At 41.1% G+C, this 19,450-nt stretch overlaps 1 protein-coding gene across 19 annotated transcripts in view; it reads left to right on the forward strand.

The window, feature by feature from the left end:
* NT5C2 (5'-nucleotidase, cytosolic II) overlaps positions 1-12,017 on the forward strand; it is a 100,658-nt gene extending 88,641 nt beyond the window's left edge. For 13 of the 19 annotated variants that reach the window (XM_030807530.1, XM_030807527.1, XM_030807599.1 and 10 more), the window contains 11 exons: positions 69-162; positions 1,093-1,146; positions 2,661-2,744; positions 4,024-4,065; positions 5,558-5,665; positions 5,952-6,018; positions 6,684-6,854; positions 8,385-8,436; positions 9,033-9,093; positions 9,240-9,416; positions 10,122-12,017. In XM_030807530.1, coding sequence (XP_030663390.1) covers positions 69-162; positions 1,093-1,146; positions 2,661-2,744; positions 4,024-4,065; positions 5,558-5,665; positions 5,952-6,018; positions 6,684-6,854; positions 8,385-8,436; positions 9,033-9,093; positions 9,240-9,416; positions 10,122-10,358 — 1,147 coding nt within the window. In that variant the 3' untranslated portion in view covers positions 10,359-12,017. Of the gene's footprint in view, positions 1-68; positions 163-1,092; positions 1,147-1,946; positions 1,988-2,660; positions 2,745-4,023; positions 4,066-5,557; positions 5,666-5,951; positions 6,019-6,683; positions 6,855-8,384; positions 8,437-9,032; positions 9,094-9,239; positions 9,417-10,121 lie in introns of all 19 variants that reach the window. The other 6 variants (XM_030807544.1, XM_012505728.2, XM_003255417.4 and 3 more) reach the window with 2 other exon arrangements.
* Positions 12,018-19,450: the final 7,433 nt, after the last annotated feature.

Consider the following 19,450-nt stretch of genomic DNA (forward strand, 5'->3'; position numbering starts at 1 on the left):
AATTTTTGATATATATTTTATTTACCCTGTTTTGGATCCCCTGTCATGTTATTTTTATCTTTCTGTAGTTGTGAAACAGGATTTAAAGATGGGGACCTCTTCATGTCCTACCGGAGTATGTTCCAGGATGTAAGAGATGCTGTTGACTGGGTTCATTACAAGGTACCTAGAAGCTGTTTCTTCACCTGCTCGCTTTCTGGCATGTGTTTTATGGCCTGGCATTAACTTTCCAAATGGAGCAGAATATTTCTTTTTTTTAGAAAAGAAGAAACAGATTTGCCCCCTAGTGATAGCTCTCTAGAATACATTTGTTCTTGTCTTTGGTCTCGGAGGTAATGTTGATCTTTCCTCAGTGATGGTGTTTGGCTTCTGGATTTTATTTTAGTTTGCATTTCTCAAACTTAGAGGTTTTAGTGTATTACATTATACTTAACATATCCTTTGTGGATGACAGTGGTCCATTTTTTTTGTCCAGATACCTCCCACCCGACTAATAACATTAATATTAAATTTACATTTATTATAAACTATTGAATAAAATATGAAATGCCTTTTAATTTCAAACTTAAAATAGAAGCTTTTATATTTTGAAGACAAATTTTAGAGGCAGGGTTGCAGCAAATCATACCTGCTACTTTTTTCTGGCCTTCTCTAGTTTGTCCACTTTTCCATTTTGGTAAATCCTTAAGAAATGCATTTGGGGCTGGGCATGATGGCTCATGCCTGTAATCCCAGCACTTTGTGATGCCAAGGCAGGTGGATTGCTTGAGCTCAGGAGTTCAAGACTAGCCTGGGCAACATGACAAAACCCTGTCTGTACAAAAAATACAGAAAATTAGCCAGGCATGTTGGTGTGGACCTGTGGTCCTAGCTACTTGGGAGGCTGAAGTGGGAGGATCGCCTGAGCCTGGGGAGGTCGAGGCAGCGGTGAGCCGAGATTGTACCACTGCACTCCAGCATGGGCAACAGGGTGACCTTGTCTCAAAAAAAGAAAGGATTTGGGTTGATTAGTAAACACCATTTTTCTTATAAACTACATGTTAAAAACTGATTTTGTTCTTTTCTTAATTCCTTTTTTTTTTCTTCCTCCAGGGCTCCCTTAAGGAAAAGACAGTTGAAAATCTTGAGAAGTATGTAGTCAAAGATGTAAGTAATATAGGGGAAAATAGATCTGCATAATAGCTCATTTTACCTATTAGGGAAATTAATAACAAGCTGATTTATAAAGAAATGGACAAAGGAAGAGATTTCTTTGTCTTGGCATAGTATGTGCCGGGTATAATCACCAAGAATATTCAGCTAGAGCATAGGTCTTAGTAGAGTTTTTCCTGTTTCTTGATAGGCAAGAAGACTCAGTATTTCATTTGTTCACTTAGCTTCAATTATAATAGCAGTTAGAGGTTTACTGTATGCACATCACCATGCTAAGTGATTACATGCATTATGCCATTTAATTTTCTGTATGACCTTGAGTTAGGTATTATTGTTGCCTCTGTTTTATAGATAAAAAACCTGAGAAATAGAGGGATTAAATAACTTGCCAAAGGTCACACAGTTAGTAAGTAGTAAAGCTAAGTCACACCCAAATCATAACTACTGCACTAGATCATCTCAAAAATGTGCATATATGTTACTGTTACTTAAAATGCCTTTAACCTGTCAACAGAGAGTAATGAGGAAAGCTTTGAAGTACCTTAAAAGGCATTAGTGGCAAACCTGGTAAAATTTTTTTAAAAATCTGCGGTTAATAGTATTGTACCAATGTTAATTTCATACTTTTGATAATTATACTGTGGTTATATAAGATGTTAATATTAAGGGAAACTGGAGAAAGAATATATGGGAACTCTATTTTCACAGCTTTTCTATAAGTCTAGAACTGTTTTAGAATAAAAATTAAACACACATAGTGCCCCAAGATGACATACTTCTTTCTTTTCCTACAGAGTAAAAGTAGCAGAATACAGTATTTTCTCAAAGTACTGTGGTAAAGATTTCTTGTTTTCAGTTTTTGTGCTTCCTATTTTCACCCACCTCCCTTATTTCAAGAAAGAACACTGAATGGGGAGGGTCCGGGAGAATTTGAGTGAAGGAATCTATTTGCTATGCGAGAAGGAAAAGATATTTTTCTTTCCAGGCACGTGAGGGGTTAGAAATTCCTCATTTAATCACACGTGGGTGTGGGTATTTCTAGGTAGCATCTGCACATGTCATTTCATTCTGTAAGGTGTTTTATAAAACCATAGTGTACACACTGAAAGCCATATCTAATAATCTCTATGTAGAGCATGTTTAAATCAGCTTCTGCTGACCTCTAACACACCTCACATACTTCAGGAAATCTCAAGGTAGTTTAAACTCTTCCCTGAGGCAGACATTATGAGGAAGGTAGAGATATGTTGTTAACAGCCATATAACCCCTATAAATATGTGCATAATTTTACATGTGAATCTATTACATACACTGTGTATACTACATATGTTAATACTTTATTCATTTATAGTGATAATGTGGGCTTTTAAGTGCAAAATTCCGAAATCAGCTAACCCTTAAAAGGTTCCCCCATTCCTGTTGTGGACAGAAATCCAGTATATGACAACTCCAAAGTGTAAAGATAAAAATGTTTTCGTGTTTCACTCATTATCCAATTACATTTCAGGGAAAACTGCCTTTGCTTCTGAGCCGGATGAAGGAAGTAGGGAAAGTATTTCTTGCTACCAACAGTGACTATAAATATACAGATGTAAGTGCTTAATGTTTATATTTATTTATGCAGTGGAATTATTTTGGCCTAAAGAACTGTGAAGACAATGAGGAGGACAGAAGTTTATTGAGTGAAAATAGCTTCTTGCCTTCTCATTTGCAAAGAGTAAAAAGGTAAAAATATACAGGATGACAGTGGTTCTCAAACTTTTCTAGAAATTTATTTTAACCATTTTCACTGATTATAATTGGCTACTTGAAAATTTTAATCTCGGGGTTATCTAAAACATTTGTAAAGATTAAAATGGCTTTTGTGTCTCTTTGGAGCATCATTTCTATAAACTTGAGCAGTCACACCCCTTATTGATGTGTATATATGACTTCCCTGCTGTTGGAAGACCTGCAGCAATAGATACTGCACAGATGTTTTGGCTCTTAGCCATCAAAATTTACATGTTTTTTTTTTTTTGAGACAGAGTCTCACTGTCACCCAGGCTGGGGTGCAGTGGTGCGATCTTGGCTCACTGCAACCTCTGCCGCCTGGGTTCAAGCAATTCTCCTGCCTCAGCCTCCCAAGTAGCTGGGATTACAGGCACCTGCCACTGCGCCTGGCTAATTTTTTTGTATTTTTAGTAGAGACGAGGTTTTAACATCTTGGACAGGCTGGTCTTGAACTCCTGACCTCGTGATCCACCCACCTCAGCCTCCCAAAGTGCTAGGATTACAGGCGTGAGTCACTGTGCCCAGCCCAAAATTTACTACCTCTTAAAAACAGTTTTTTCCCATGATTAAAGCATGTGGAAAAACTGATCTAACTCGTTAACTTCATCTTACTTTTGCTGAGACACAAGTTTATAGTACTAGCAAGAAGTTCCACTTCCCCCAATTTGCTGTACATGTAAACTTGATTTAGACACCTGGTGATTTGTAGTAAACAGTCTTACATAAACCGTTGGTTTGACTTAGTTGATCTAGGGATGGTAGTAGTGAAGCCAAGGTGATAGGTTATTTCTGTGTTGTTAGTTTTCTCTATACCCCTACCTCATATGCTGCTTACCTCCAAATGTGTGTTCAAAAACATCTTCCAGAGGAAGTATGTATCCTCCCTGAGAATGTCAAAAGCCTTTTTTTCTTTTTGGTATATGGTAAAGCATTAATTTCTGGCTTCCACTGCCATGATTTCATAAAATTTAGAGGAAACAAGAATGTGGTGAGTCCTATGTTGAAAAAGACATGTTTTGTGAAAAGCTTGTAATTTCTTTAGGTTATATGCCTTTTGCAAAAGTAGTATATGGACCTTATGTTAAATTTTTTTCCAGAAAATTATGACTTACCTGTTTGACTTCCCACATGGCCCCAAGGTACTGTATGTGACTCAATAGACCATTGCTTTAATAACAATGAATGCATTTAATCATTCTGGAATATTAAGGGGGAAAGAATTGGTCAGAACCCACCCAGAAAAGTCCTACTTTTCAAGCCTATTGTCTAATCTTCATTAACATTAGAAGTAATCCAGGAGCTAGTAGAATTTAAAATCAAATTGCTAATTTAGAGTCCGCAACTTGAATACTTAGTAGACAGAAATAAAAGGGATATTCATGTGATATTTAGTAGGATGGGATCAGAATAATTTTATGCCCAAGAAGTTCTATGCAAAATTAAGTTTGTGTGGCAATGAAAGGAATTTTCAGGTTGTGGAAGATATTTGATTAACAGAAACAGAAAATGTATGTATATTTTAGACAACTTCTAGATTTTGTATTAGTTGTTGCTAAGTTTTTGCCAAGAGAGCACTCAACCTTGATATTTAGCAGAGAAGTCTTCATTTCTGCAGTGCGGCTGCACTTAGGTTTAAGGAATACTCCTTGCAACTTAGTCACATACTTACAGAATTTTAGTCCTAGACTTTAGTGAATAAACGTCAGTAAATCCCTGTTTTGAGAACACCTGAAATCACACTGTGCAGTGCCCTTCAGGTTGGTCTTAAAAGGTTAATGCCAGGGTTCCATTTCAGGATAGTCATGATTTTAATGGGCATAACTCATTATTAGTATTGTGATTAGCTTACACTATGAACCAAAAGCCAGTGTGTACCTAGAGCCATCATTCTGAGAATGTAACCAGTAAAATTTCCTAATAGTTCCATGTTAGTTTGTATACTTTAGCTCTGATGCTGATCTGCCTCTCTCTCAGTCTGTCCCTTGGGTATTGATTTGCATCTCTCCCTAGCTCTTTTGAGCTCCTTTTAGCAAATTTCAGGTGAGCACACTTTCATATATTAAAGTGCAGTAAAATAAGTTATTGTAATTTAGTAGTAGATGAAATGATTTAATGTATAGAATATGTTATTACAGTTATTATTTATACCTTGTCTGCTTCCCAAAGGATATGGCTTATAATACATAGACACAATACTTTATTTTTTGAGATGGAGTCTTCCTCTGTTGCCAGGCTGGAGTGCAGTGGTACGATCTCGGCTCACTGCAACCTCCCCGTCCTGGGTTCAAGCGATTCTTGAGCCTCAGTCTCCCAAGTAGCTGGGACTACAGGCGCCTGCCACCGCGCCCGGCTAATTTTTGTAGTTTTAGTAGAGACAGGTTTTCACCATGTTGGCCAGGATGGTCTTGATCTCCGGACCTTGTGATCCGCCCGCCTCGGCCTCCCAAAGTGCTGGGATTACAGGTGTGAGCCACTGCGCCTGGCTGACACAATACCTTTTTAAAAAATAAAATAGTGGGATCTTCTGGCTATACTTAGTATTTTTATATTCCTTGCATCTGAGTGAGATTAAATAGTAATGCCTTAAGGTAAGGAGGGATGTTTCAACTTTTGCTGTTTCTCCTTCACCAGCCTGGGAGCTCCCATCGACCATGGCAGTCCTACTTTGACCTGATCTTGGTGGATGCACGGAAACCACTCTTCTTTGGAGAAGGCACAGTACTGCGTCAGGTGGATACTGTAAGTCATGAGAATGATCTGTCTGCTAGCATGCTGTCCGTAATGTTTCTCCTTTCCCCACTCTTACTCTACGTAAGGAAACAGGAATTTTTTTTTTAATTAGCCGTATCTCTCTTTTGAAGTTAAGAGTTTTGGTCTTAACTGAAGCAGTCAAACAAACCCCACTAATTGGAAAGAGTAAGTGCCATTCATTTGGCTGTCTGGCCAAGTAGCACTGGTGGTGGGGGGTGAGGGGAGGATTGTGATAGGATGATAAAGTATTACAAAATCCATATTCTTCACACAGAAAACTGGCAAGCTGAAAATTGGTACCTACACAGGGCCCCTACAGCATGGTATCGTCTACTCAGGAGGTAAGTCACAGACTTCCCTTTATTTAACATCTTTGCTCAGACCTCACTGTGAAAGCTTTGGTAATCTCTCAGCAAAGTACCACATGTACTTTTTAGTAGTCTAAGATGTCATCTACTGAAGGTAAATAGTTTAGTCACCTCTTAATGCAATAGGAGTCTGGGTTTGAGCAGTTGTTAGTATATCCTAATGAATCTGATTTTCACTAAAATGATCAGTTTTCTTTTTTTTAAATCCTATTGGAGGCTTTTTCTTAGTGCTTCGAACCACTTGGGGGTACTTCTCAATATGTTCTCAAGGGTTTCTCAAGGAGTTCCGTGGGTATAGGTACATAGTATGTTGGAGTTAGAAACAGTTGAATAAAGCCAGCTTAATGGCAGATTTGTGATGAAATTGGCAGTGGCTCTTTTGAAGGTTATTTTCACTAAGCTGAGGATGTAGTTTTGTTGCTCTTGGATTTGGTGATCAAGAGCTCTGGTCAGCACAGTGGAGCTGAAGGCCTTGTCTTAGAAGGCAGTAAAAAGAGAATGGTGAGTCTTTGTCTTTTTTTCCTAGTCTGTTCCTCATATAAGAATAAAATGAATCATAGTATTTAACGGTTAAATACTATTGGAATGCTGATTTTAATATAGGGACAGTTTTCTCATTGTTCACTCTGTTGTTTCAGGTTCTTCTGATACGATCTGTGACCTGTTGGGAGCCAAGGGAAAAGACATTTTGTATATTGGAGATCACATTTTTGGGGACATTTTAAAATCAAAGAAACGGCAAGGGTGGCGAACTTTTTTGGTGATTCCTGAACTTGCACAGGAGCTGCATGTCTGGACCGACAAGAGTTGTAAGCCATTCATAAATCTTTGATGTAATTTATATCTAAATGACCAGCTTTGAATCAGTCGTCTTTGATAAACCATTACTTTGTATTCAGGAAGTCAGAGGTGGTCAAAAGGTAGGCCTTGATATTTGGATACTTCCTTCCCATAGAATATTCAGATATTTCACAGAACTCCAGAATTGGAATAAATATGAGAGGTTATCTTGTTTAACCTCCTTGAATCTCTTCGAGGTTAAGTTTAGAATGTTGGTGTCTTGAGTTGTGTTACAGTAACACTAAGTTGTGAACTGGAGCTCAACTTTTCCTCTGTGGTCCTGTATTTTCCCAACCATGCCTAGCAGTCCCAGTCTCTCTGCTAACAGCCCATATCTGTGATTCTGGGGCAGTGATGGCTCTGAATGTTAATCACCTCTGGTATTTTTTATTTACTCTTCTGAGATCTAGAGAATGAGGCCATACTGTATTCTTGAACTAAGCTACACTGTGTATATGCAGTATACACACTGTGCTGAACTGAGTTACGGATATAGTTCTGTAAAAGTGTTTGATACACAAGTTCTCCAGCCAGCCTTGATCCGCATTACCTGCAGTGTGGTGAAGGTGACTCCGGAAACTCAGCCTGCCTGGGGTAGGAGTCCTGGCTCCATAACTTGAAATCTGCATGCCGTTAGGCAAGTTAATGAGATACCCTGTGCCTTAGTTTCCTCAAATGTAAAAATGGGGATAATACCTACCTCCTAAAGCTGATGAAAAACGGAGGTAATATGTGTATAAAGATAGACAGACATGACAGCCTTTCTCAACCAAGGCTCCTTATCCGAAACACAGAAAATTACTACTATTATTTTACCTTTCCAACGGAGCTGAATACAGAAGATTATCTGAGTAACACTTTTCTCAGTTCTCCTAAAGATGGTAGATAGAAGAAAATGTGTTATATACAGTAGATGAAGGAGGGCTTGTCTTGAGGAACCCAGGTTGACAAAGGCTGCAACAAACTGGCAGCATGCTGTAGATGCTGGCTGTTACTGTTACTATTGTCTGTACTATCAGTGGTGGCTAGCCTTTCATTCACATTTTCAACTTTCTACCTGTGAAGTTTTAGAAATCTAGTTGATTTGGCCCTGGACCTGTGACTCAGGACAAGTCACCTAATTCTCAATCTTTCATCTGAAAATGGGACTGTTAACATTTGCTTAGCTGACTGCACCTGAGACAGCATGTAAATTCTGGTACTTTACAAGCTCAGAATGAGCATGCAGCTGATAGGGAAAGTTGTCATCATGGTGTTTAGGCAGGAGGAAAGGCAGTTAAAGAGAAGGTGATGGTGTTCATCTGTTGTCAGACTCCAAGCGGGTATCAATGAGTTACCCTGAAGAGGGAAAGAGGAGGTAACTGTATACTCACCTATAGCATGTTAGTCCCAGGTTATACTTTTCAGTCACATCTGCAACCTTTTAGTTTTAGCAGCAGTTAAGAACTGGGTGCTTATTTATTTAAAATATCTTCCTTTTCCTTCCAAACCTTAACTAGCACTTTTCGAAGAACTTCAGAGCTTGGATATTTTCTTGGCTGAACTCTACAAGTAAGTTTTCTAAAAATTTCTTTCCTAAAAACTTCTTCAGGAATCACTTAGGTATAAGAAATGTTCTTTCCAGGCAGGTAATCCCAGCTATTTGGGAGGCTGAGGCAGGAGAATTGCTTGAACCAGGGAGGTGGAGGTTGCAGTGAGCTGAGATTGCACCATTGCACTCCCGCCTGGGTGACAAGACTGAAACTCCGTTTCAAAAAAAAAATTCTTTCCAGGCCAGGCACAGTGGCTCATGCCTGTAATCCCAACACTTTGGGAGGCCAAGGCAGGCAGCCTTGTAATCCCAGCACAAGGGAGGCCAGAATTTTGAGACCAGCCTGGCCAACATGGCGAAACCCCATCTCTACCAGAAATACAAAAATTAGCTGAGTGTGGTGGCACATGCCTGTAATCCCAGCTAATTAGGGTGGCTGAGGCAGGAGAATCGCTTGAAGCTGGGAGGCAGAGGTTGCAGTGAGCCGAGATCACACCCCTGCACTCCAGCCTGAGTGACAGTGAGACTGTCTTAAAAAAAAAAAAAAAAAAAAAAAAACCGAAAAAAAAAAAAGCTCTTCGCAGAGATTTTCACCGAGTTTTTCTTTTATCTTTAGGCACCTGGACAGCAGTAGCAATGAGCGTCCAGACATTAGTTCCATCCAGAGACGTATTAAGGTATCCAAATGGGATTTGGGAGAAAACTTGGGAAATAAGTTTAAATGATTTTTTCACATTTCTGATTTTTATAGAGACTGCATTCAACTACTGCTCAATAAATATTTGTTGAATGAGCCAAGAATCAATCTTGTTCTTTGTTTTAGAAAGTAACTCATGACATGGACATGTGCTATGGGATGATGGGAAGCCTGTTTCGCAGTGGCTCCCGGCAGACCCTTTTTGCCAGTCAAGTGATGCGTTATGCTGACCTCTATGCAGCATCTTTCATCAACCTGCTGTATTACCCATTCAGCTACCTCTTCAGGGCTGCCCATGTCTTGGTGAGTTAAAGCTATAATGGACAGCCAAGATGTACTCTAAGCCCAGGGTCAGCAACCAGCTTTGTGAGATGGCACAGGAGATAGTTTGAACATTTCTTTCTGATGTACAGAGCCCAGGGGCAGGTTATATGGTTGCATACGAAGGAGTCTTTGAGAAAGTAGAACCAATATTGGAAGTTACAGAGTATAACTTTACTCTCTGAAGTCTACTCTATTAAAAACTGTATGTGGGCCAGGCATGGCGGCTCATGCCTGTAACCCCAGAACTTTGGAGGCTGAGGTGGGAGGATTGATTGAGCCCAGGAAGTCGAGGCTGCAGTGGGCTGTGATTGCTCCACTGTACTCCAGCGTGGGTGACAGTGAGAGACCCTGTCTCAAGAAAAAGAAAATGTGGTTTTTACATTCCTATATTCTGATCTGTTTCAGGACTATTTTGTTTTTGCTGTAAAATAGGAAATAAACTCCCCTCTCCATCTTTTCCAATTTCCGGCTGCAGTAGACAATATGGGCACCATTTTGAGGTGCAGGGAGAGAGGAAGACAGGCAACTATAAGTAGTTCTATGAAGATAAGTCTACATTGACTTGTCCTGTGGTCCGTTATAGATGTAACTGCATGGCCACCTAACAGAGGAGAGGGGTTAGGATTTGGGAAGTAGCTACTTTGCTCTGCCTGCTTTCTGAGCCTCTAGGTTTTTTCTGTCTAGATGCCTCATGAATCAACGGTGGAGCACACACACGTAGATATCAATGAGATGGAGTCTCCTCTTGCCACCCGGAACCGCACATCAGTGGATTTCAAAGACACTGACTACAAGCGGCACCAGCTGACACGGTCCATTAGTGAGATTAAACCTCCCAACCTCTTCCCACTGGCGCCCCAGGAAATTACACACTGCCATGATGAAGATGATGATGAGGAGGAGGAGGAGGAGGAGGAATAAGGAGGAAAAGCAAAACCCCAAGCACCCATTAAACAAGTCCTGGCAGGACTCACAGGAACAAATGATGTCCCTGTTAGGGTTCTACTGGGGGGAGGGAGGGGGCTCCATGAAAGGTATGTCTGAAAAGTTTCTGAAGATTTTATTATCATAGATACTTTTTTGGTCTTGTGTATCTGTACTCTTTGCAGATGGTCCAAAATTGTAATGGAGTCTATTAGAAGAAAATAAGGGTAAAATCAGGCTGAACTGCATGTATATGGCTCCATTGTGGCTTGTGACACTTTTTTAAAATCATCCATATGTCAGTGTATCTGGATACACGAGGAAAAGGCAAGAGTCTCAAGAGCGGAACAAAGAGTGGGAAGAGGTGATCTGTAATGTTACAAATTGTGCTATTACTCCAAGATCCAACTTTTCCAGTGCATTACATGGTATTGTATATCAGTGGAGAAATGTATTATTTCCATGATCAAATGTAGTCTCTGTTAAGGTCAAGTTTCCTTTTATAAGCCTTTAAGTCATCCTCAGTGACTCTGGCAAGGCTGCTTCTCTATCACTGGCTTTGCACAGAAGTATTCTCTACTTGCTTTAGGGCAGGATTCTATTTTGAGGGAAAAGACAGTATCCTTATTACCTTCTGTTTAATAGCACAAATGCTTATTATTTGTTTGTTATCCAAAAACAACCTTTTTCTTATCTGTGATAAGTCTATAGAAAGAATTTAGCTGCAAGTGGACAAAGGAACAAGCCCCCAGAAAAGAAAGGGAAGGACTTCCTTTTTATACTACAGAACATTCGTTAGTGTGGGCTATATAGCTGTGGCTCATGCTACCCAATTCCAGATTTCTTTATCCTCTAGAGTTGATTGCTGTATATTAAAGTTGAACATCAGAGGACGGGAAGAGGGCTCTGTAAGCCAGAACCTTACTAAAGTAGAGGGCACAATCAGTGTGAATAAATTCACTTCAGAATCACAAGTCAAGGCCGGGCACGGTGGCTCACGCCTATAATCCCAGCACTTTGGGAGGCCGAGACAGGCGGATCACCTGAGGTCGGGAGTTCGAGACCAGCCTGACCAACATGGAGAAACCCCATCTCTACTAAAAATACAAAATTAGCTGGGCGTGGTGGCGCATGCCTGTAATCCTAGCTACTCAGGAGGCTGAGGCCAGAGAATCACTTGAACCCAGGAGACGGAGGTTGCAATGAGCCAAGATTGTGCCATTGCACTCCAGCCTGGGCAACAAGAGCGAAACTCCATCTCAAAAAAATAAAATAAATAAAAATCCCAATCCCAAGTCGAAATCACTACTTGTTTTAAACAAGAATGAATCATTACTGTGTATGTTAGGGTATTAAAACTGTTTCACCAGTACAGTGAAAGTTGTTTCAACATCTTAAACAAACAGTGGTTATAGACTCTTACTTTAACCATCGTATATTTTCTTCCATTCTTGTCATTGGTAAATAGGGGAGGGTAGATTAGCTGCTCCAGAATTCAATAAAGTGTAATATTTCTAACGGTGACTTTGACCTATTCTGTAGCACAACAATAGCTATTGGTCTTCAAGTGGGTTTAGATTTGGTGACATCAGTTTGATATTCTCTTCTCTTAAAGGAAATAAATACTCAAGAACTGATATGTTCTAACATGATTATGTTCATGGTGTTACATAGGCCTCAGTTTTTTCACAGAAATATTTTTGGAACAGGACTGTAAAATGAGGCTTTTAAAAAAATCATTTTATAAGCAGAGAACACAGCCTGATAACTTACTTAGTCAAGGATGTACTGTCTCACTACTTTGGAAGAAACATGCATTCTAAATGGTATATATTGGGAATATATGCCCCTTTAAAAGAAGAATCAGGTCAGAAATGCAATAACAATTAGACTGTTGCCCATGTTAGGAGAATGTGTGGTCATCCTACTTACTAATTACTCTCAAGATGGAGATGTTGCCCAGTTTAACATAGTCTTAAGTTTTCTTAAACCCAAATAATTTATGAGTAGCTGCTTACATCTACAGAGCTACCTTATTATAGTAGTACATTTACATATTGTCCCTTTTAGAGTAAGGAACACATGATTGCTTTGCTTTAATTTACCACTTTTTGTATTGCATCCATGTAAGAGTGTCTTACTAGCCAGATGATTCCATGGCAAATGATTCTCTGGGTCCAAAGATCGGAAAGTGAAAAGCACACAGCTGGAATAAGCAAGAACTCCACTGCTAGTCACAGCTCTCCATAGGACCACCAAAACGTATTAAAGAGCTCTAGGATTCCATAAGACCCAGAGCAAAATGGTGCTTCTCTGTATATTATTCTTAAGAGTGTGCTGGGAAGTCAATGGTCCATGGGTAGGCAGGGCAGCTGTAACTGGGCTTTTTTTTTTAAACATAAGTTTCTCTCTGTTGCCAGTAGTTACGGAAGCTGAACTTAAAAGGTATACTTTTTTCCTTTAAAAAAAAAAAAAATCCTGCGGAGTTTTACACCATGAGAAGACCATTCTGCCATCTCTTTTCACAATTTTTTTTCCCAGGCATTTTGAAAACACTATTTACAGGCATTGTAGAACACCAGGCAACCCCTTCTTGGGTGCCAGACTGAACTCCCAGCCTTACAGCATGTACTGACAGGGCCCCTAGCCTCCCCAGCAGTTGGTCAGTGGTACAGCAGACTCAGGCCCTGCTGGGTTTCCTTGGGGAGAGGAATTGCCCAGTACATTCATTTATCTCTGCAAAGACAGTCAGTGAAAACTCTGATGGTGTACTTCAGAAAAGTTGGTCACAGCCAAGAAAGTTTCGTGTTCTATTTAGACCTAAGATTTTTCTCTTGCCATAAGCATACCTCTGCTGAGACCTAAAATAATAAGCCAAACCCTTCAAGCTACCCTAAGATACTTTTAGAAGTGGTTTTTAATAGAACTACAAATCCTTAAGTCACGTTAGCATTGTTAAGAAACCACTTTAAAAAGCCACATGCAGTTGCATGTCAGATTTAAAAGTATTTTGTCCATGTTTAGGTATTTCTAAATCAGATGTATTTATTTAAGAAATACTTTGTCAACAACTTTAAAGCCCAGCAATTTTTCCAAGGCTGCCTGGTCATTTTAAAATAAATACTCTGCTTATTCACCACGAATAGCCTGAGACAAACAACTGCATATTTAAGTCTGTATTAGGGTAGGAACCTTATCCACATTCCATGTTATGGAAACTATTTAATCTGTCTTTGATGGTGGGAAAAATGGTAACTATGATCTAGCTATTGCCATACAGTTAACGCTCCAATTCCTCATTGGACTTAATAGTTTAGGGCTCAAATACTTATGTTTCTCATGATGATCTTTAGTGGTGATCAGGGAATCCAGCTTTTCTTAAAAGTTTTTCCTCAAATAGAACAATTTCAAATGATACACAACTTTTGGGAGGCCCTGAGAATGAAATCTCTACCATGGAGCTACCAGAGCAACCCTGAAGATAGAAGAAAAACATGCACTACTGCTAAGGAGCAGGGATGACCACAGGCACAGGCAGCCAGAAAGCAGAAACAGGTGACTTCCAGAAACCCACGCCGCCCCGTCACGCACCTCCCACAACAGGAACGCAGCACGTCACACAGTTCTCACACTGCTAGGTATCTAGAAACAGCAGAAAGCAAGTCCTTTAAACAGGCAGCATATTCATTTATAGAATGAGTAAAAAGCTTTTCTATTCTTTAACCTGGATTTCTCAACCATTTTTCCCTGTCCTCAGACATAATGTCTTCATCCCAAGGCCACAACAGTCTGATTCGTTCCAACAAAGATACGTGATCTCAAAATATATACCCAAGTTTCTCTGTAGAGCTTTAACACAAAGTACTCCCCACTGAACACAAACATTTCATCTCAAACTTGCTGACTCTGTTTAAGGATGAGGCATCTATGTTTTCCAATTTAAATTTAAGACACAATGATGAGTTTTCAATCTTGTCCCTTTGTTTCTTCACACAAAATAACTAGGTACAAATGTGTCCCCAGATGTTCTGGTCTCCCATGGAGCTCTTCCCAAAGCCATGTCTGGCGAGGGGAGTAGAGAAGGCCTGAGATAAACCTTCCCACACAAACTGGAGCCCAAGCAGCTGAACACACATTTTTCCCATGAAAGGCAGTAATAGTCCTTCCACGTCTCACAAGTTCTTGAGATACTTGGAAAGATTTGCCAAGCAAACCTTCCCCATACTGAAAAATGTTTATTCAGTGTCCAGTCTTTGAGTGTTCTCACCAGAGGTATCTTTAACTTGAGTGTGTGGGTATTTTGAAACAAGTAACTTTTTGGACCCACTGACCTCAAGTCAGTGACTTAGTAGAATTGCAGTAGGAAAACTGGCCCAATCTAAAATTTCCTGTCATGTGCTGGCCTCCTGTTTGAACACTGCACAGTCACTCATACCTTCACAGGAAAAGCACTTCAGAAGTTGGGCAACTAATTCTCCCTTAGAAACATGCATCCTCAGTCCTCAGTCATCCACTAGGGGAGATGGCATGCCAGCAAAAGTCAGAGAAAAGGGCCCTAGAACCATCCCTTTGTCCTGGGACTGCTTGAAAATAAGAGCACAGATATGAGGCCCTTGGAGGGAAAATGACAAAACCACCATACAAAGAAAGCAAACGAGTTTATTATCCATCTAATAGAATTCAACTTCTTGGCTTTAATAAAGAATCATCTCTTTATTACCTTCAAAAAATATAAGTTTCCAGAAATCAACTCTAAGCTATAAAAAGGTCAGTTTTTAACCACTTTCTCTACAAGACCCTCTGATCAATATTTGTTTCCTCCAGAAGTGCCGAGTTGAAAAATGGCTCTAGGGAGCACAATTTTTGTGAAATAGAAACCCTGGGGTGCATCACGATAAAGCTTAGAAATGAGCGGATGTGTGCACACTCCAAGGATGCAGGGGGGAATTTTAGGCAAATCTCATCTTGACAGCAGGAAAAATTGCCTCCATTTTCCTTAGAGCATTTCCTGATTTGAGCTAAGGGCTCATCTAGACCAAGTGAGTAAAACAGGAAAAACAAACCAAGGCAGGAGGCTGGGAGTGAATGTGCTACCGTGATTTCTTTCCCTAGCTCTGCTGCCACTTTCTGCCCTGCTTCTAAGGAAAGCAAGCAGGGTCTGAAGACAGCATTTCACTGGGCTAAAGATACACCTCATTCTACTTTCAGGTAGTTGGGTGATGGCGGGGGAGATGGGAGTGGTAGTTAAGTCAGGCAGCGTCTGAAAGCCAATTCTGTCAGCAGTTCTTCCCTGAAATGTCTCCATCCACAGAACAAGTGTAAGTAAGACTGCAAATGCCACGGTTAAATAAATTCAGTGGGGACTATAAATGGACCAGTCAAGAGGCTAAATTTTCAGAGCACGATCCTCTTTGGAATGTAAAATAGAGACTAAAAGTGGAGAGAAAAGGGATTCCAAAAAGATGTGGTTTAGGAATGGATTACAAAGGGTCCCTGAAGCTCCACCGTAAGTTCTTCAGGGACTGGTCTCATGTGAGTGACGAGGTAAGAAGGAACAGAAGACAAAGTAGTGATGGAAAAGAACGTGTATCATACACACCGATTACTGGGGAATGTAGGATGTCCACTGAATCCTGAAGACCCACCTGCACACGCCTCGCCACACTCAGGCAGGATGTCTTCCACTTGAAAGTGAGTATCCATGCCTGCTCTGACCTTCCTCCCAGGCTTAGCATAGCAGAGGAGGACCTATAAAGCCATCCTTGTCTTCAAGAGCCAATTGAGAGGCCTGAATGAGGCCTTTGGTCTTACCTAGGAAACGTCGGCTTGGCCCAGCTGCACTGTGTGTTATTAGTGACTGAGCAGCCAATGTCTGGGGCAATTTGACTGGATACTCCGAATGTTCTTATGTAGAGAGTAACTGATGGAGGACAGATTATAATCCTTGCAAAGGAGGACACCTTCCCCCTAGGATTGGCTGTACCAGGCTGTGACTTGGAGGCACAGAACTAGTACCCACTTCTCTTAAGACTTTACACTGTCCAAAGAAGATGCTCTTCTATGTTGTCATGCTGAGATCCAGTCCCAGGTTTCCCACCAGCAAAGCCAGGCAAGTGGGCAGGGCAGTTGGTTCAGCCAAGCTGAATACAATGGCATGGTTGGTGTTGCATAGATGAAAGGGAAGAGGGAACACACATCTGCTAGCAGGGTGAACAGAACATCATTTATCTAAATAGAATAGAAATAAACACCTTGTAAAACAATCACAAAATTTACAAATAAATTGGTACAAAATAAATACGAGACTGTACATCTACAACATCATTTGAATTATAAAATGCATTCATTATGACAATCAGCTCATTAATCCTATACATGTCATTTGTGCTTATTTAGGTTTATGTACACAGCTCTGAATACTGTGTTCAGAAAACTTCACTGCTCAAATGCATGACCTGTACACTATGATACAGTGAATCAAGGCTGAGGAGGATGAAAGTCAGACACAAAGCAGGGTCTTACTTGAGGGCCAAGGCAATGTTGGCACTGGGCCTCAAAACCAAGAAAAGGCATATTAAGAGCCCAGATGGGCAGGCAGCTTCCATTATCCAGAAAGATGGATTATGCAATCTAAGTAGAAGAAACCATTATCATTGTGGGGCCAGGCAAGTGACCTGCCTTGGGAGGAAGGAGGCCGTGGACTCAGAGCTGTACTGTACCCTACATAGGGGAAGAGAGCCTGTCACCAAGAAACTACCTCGGAAATACTTCATGGAGGTACTTGAGAGGCCCTGCCCACAAGGTAGGAGACCTGCTTCCATCCTCACCCAAAACACTGGTCATAAGGAATACAGGTGGGCCCAACTAAAGGGGCTGAGGATGCTAGGGCCAACATAAAAGCAGCAACCTGTTTATAAAAAACAACACTACACTCTCACCCGCCTTAAAGGACAGCAGAACCCTAGGATCCATGGATGAGGAAGCTTCAAGACAGATCTTGTCCTAGTCATAGATGAAGTACTAACAGGCATATGTACATAATAAATAATATAAAATAAAGCATACACATTTGTGGGTTTAAAGGACTCAAGAAAAAATTGATAACTTCACCTTCACAGTAGACTTCAGACTTGGGGAATAATGATCAGAAGCAAGGCTGGGGCTCTCTGGGGAATGAGAATCCTAAGACCTCATTCTTCCTAACTTTGCTCTGCTCTAGAAGTCTGAGTCTCCAACAAAAAGGGCAGGCACCCAAGCCCCACCAGGCCCATTGGATAGTTCTCTTCAGGGTGAATCTGCAGCGGAATCTGGCCCCCAAAGAACTGCATCCTAAAAGTGAATCCATGTGGCTCAGATGCCAGAAGGCATCCTTCCAAGCGAGGCAAGACAATGCTTCCATTCTTCTCATTTGTTCACGGTCCCAATGGGCATTAAAACCTGAAAAGCTTGTGTACTGAAGTCTTTCTTACAGTATGTGTTGGATCTGTGTACATATAAACCTTGGCTTACAAACACCTAGAACTTTACTCTCTTGCAGCTAGAACCTTTTTTTCCATGCTGCTTGAAGTTCAACCTGGTATTTCCCATCAAAAGATATTTAAAACAATTCTAGTAGAGATGATGTCAGTAGCTCTAGCATACAGAGAGAACACGCTTACTTGAGCTGAGCCAACCACAGTGGTCTGAGAAGCAAAGAAGGTCCCCAGCCTAGGATGGTGGGAGGAAAGCTGCTCCCTACTCTATGCAGTTGCTGTGAACTGCCATCTCTTCTTCGCATCCATAGGGTTGACCAGGGACTCTAGAATATGAATCTCTAGATAGGAAAGAAGGTAGCAAAGGGGAAACGGGCAAGTAAACCGTGATTGCAGACAGAAAGCTTGCAAGTGCTAGAGGAGGAAGGCCTGCTTGTCTCACAGCCTTGCTGAGTAACAGCAGCAAGCTATTGGTGCACCACTCACCCCTCAAACGGAGGCAAATGAACCTCAACTTAGAAGTCTCTGAACGTCTCTCTCCTATTAACCAACTTGAACACCTAAGAAATAGGAAAAGAGAAAGATTTGCAAATGACCCTGAGGTATAAAAATCCACTGAGAAGTTGCTCATTGATAAATTACATCAGAAAAATTTCTGAATCCCCAGATCACTTTCCTATTCAAACCCCTATATCCCTACTAAATTCTGGGTTAACCTACAACTCACCCAGATACTCTTGATGGACAGAAGCACCACTAGCCTAGAGCCCAGAATGGAACTACATGGCCCAGGACAAGAGCCAGTTTCCTCAGTAAGGAAGTAAGCAATGGCACCTCAGAGGCCTTCTGGACCCTAACCTGCCAGCTCAATCTTGTATTTCTCCTCAACCCTTTGCAAAGAAAAGCCCGTATCTGGGCTCAAAAGCAGAGGGGAGTTTTTCCCATGCTACTAGGGAGCTTGGGTCATGCTACGTAGTGTGCAAAGCCAGCCCTCCCTGGCCTGCTCTTGCTTGGAGCCCCAGAAAACAAGGTGAACACCTTCCTGTGCCAGCCCAGGTGAGTCATCTGCCTAGGATCACCCCTGGGGAACAACAGGGGCAACTCTGGTTGCCCAGGAGACCTCACCTTCCTGGGCCTAGGCAAGGCAAGGATGGCTACAGATCCCCGGCTGGCCTTCAGATGACAGAGGTGGTTGTGTGTTTTTACTAGGCAGGACACAGACTTGATCAGCCAGGGCCTATACAGGTCTGCTCCTCAACCAAAAGAGAGAATTTGAGGGCAGAAGTTCATGGTACCTGCTTAGCTCAAATTCCTATTGCTCCATTTCCTAGGGAAAATGTATTTCTATTTGTATCTACCATTATTTTCCTAGGCTTGGAAAAGCTGGTCCTTTAGTGTACAGTGCTGACGACAGCACAAGTAAATATACTCACAGTTACTGTTCCATATTAGTGTGAAGCTCTGCATTCAACATTTGCACTGTTCCTTGAAGTCACATTAGAAGATAGTAAGATGCCCCACTCCCTCCCACTTGGGGATGCCAACTGCTTCAACATGGCATTGAACTCCCTGCAGGGAGTGAGGTGAGGAGGGAGGAAAGAACAGAGTTCAATGTAC

Source organism: Nomascus leucogenys, chromosome 3 (assembly GCF_006542625.1).
Source record: "Nomascus leucogenys isolate Asia chromosome 3, Asia_NLE_v1, whole genome shotgun sequence".
In the NCBI taxonomy this organism is placed as follows: Eukaryota; Metazoa; Chordata; class Mammalia; order Primates; family Hylobatidae; genus Nomascus; species Nomascus leucogenys.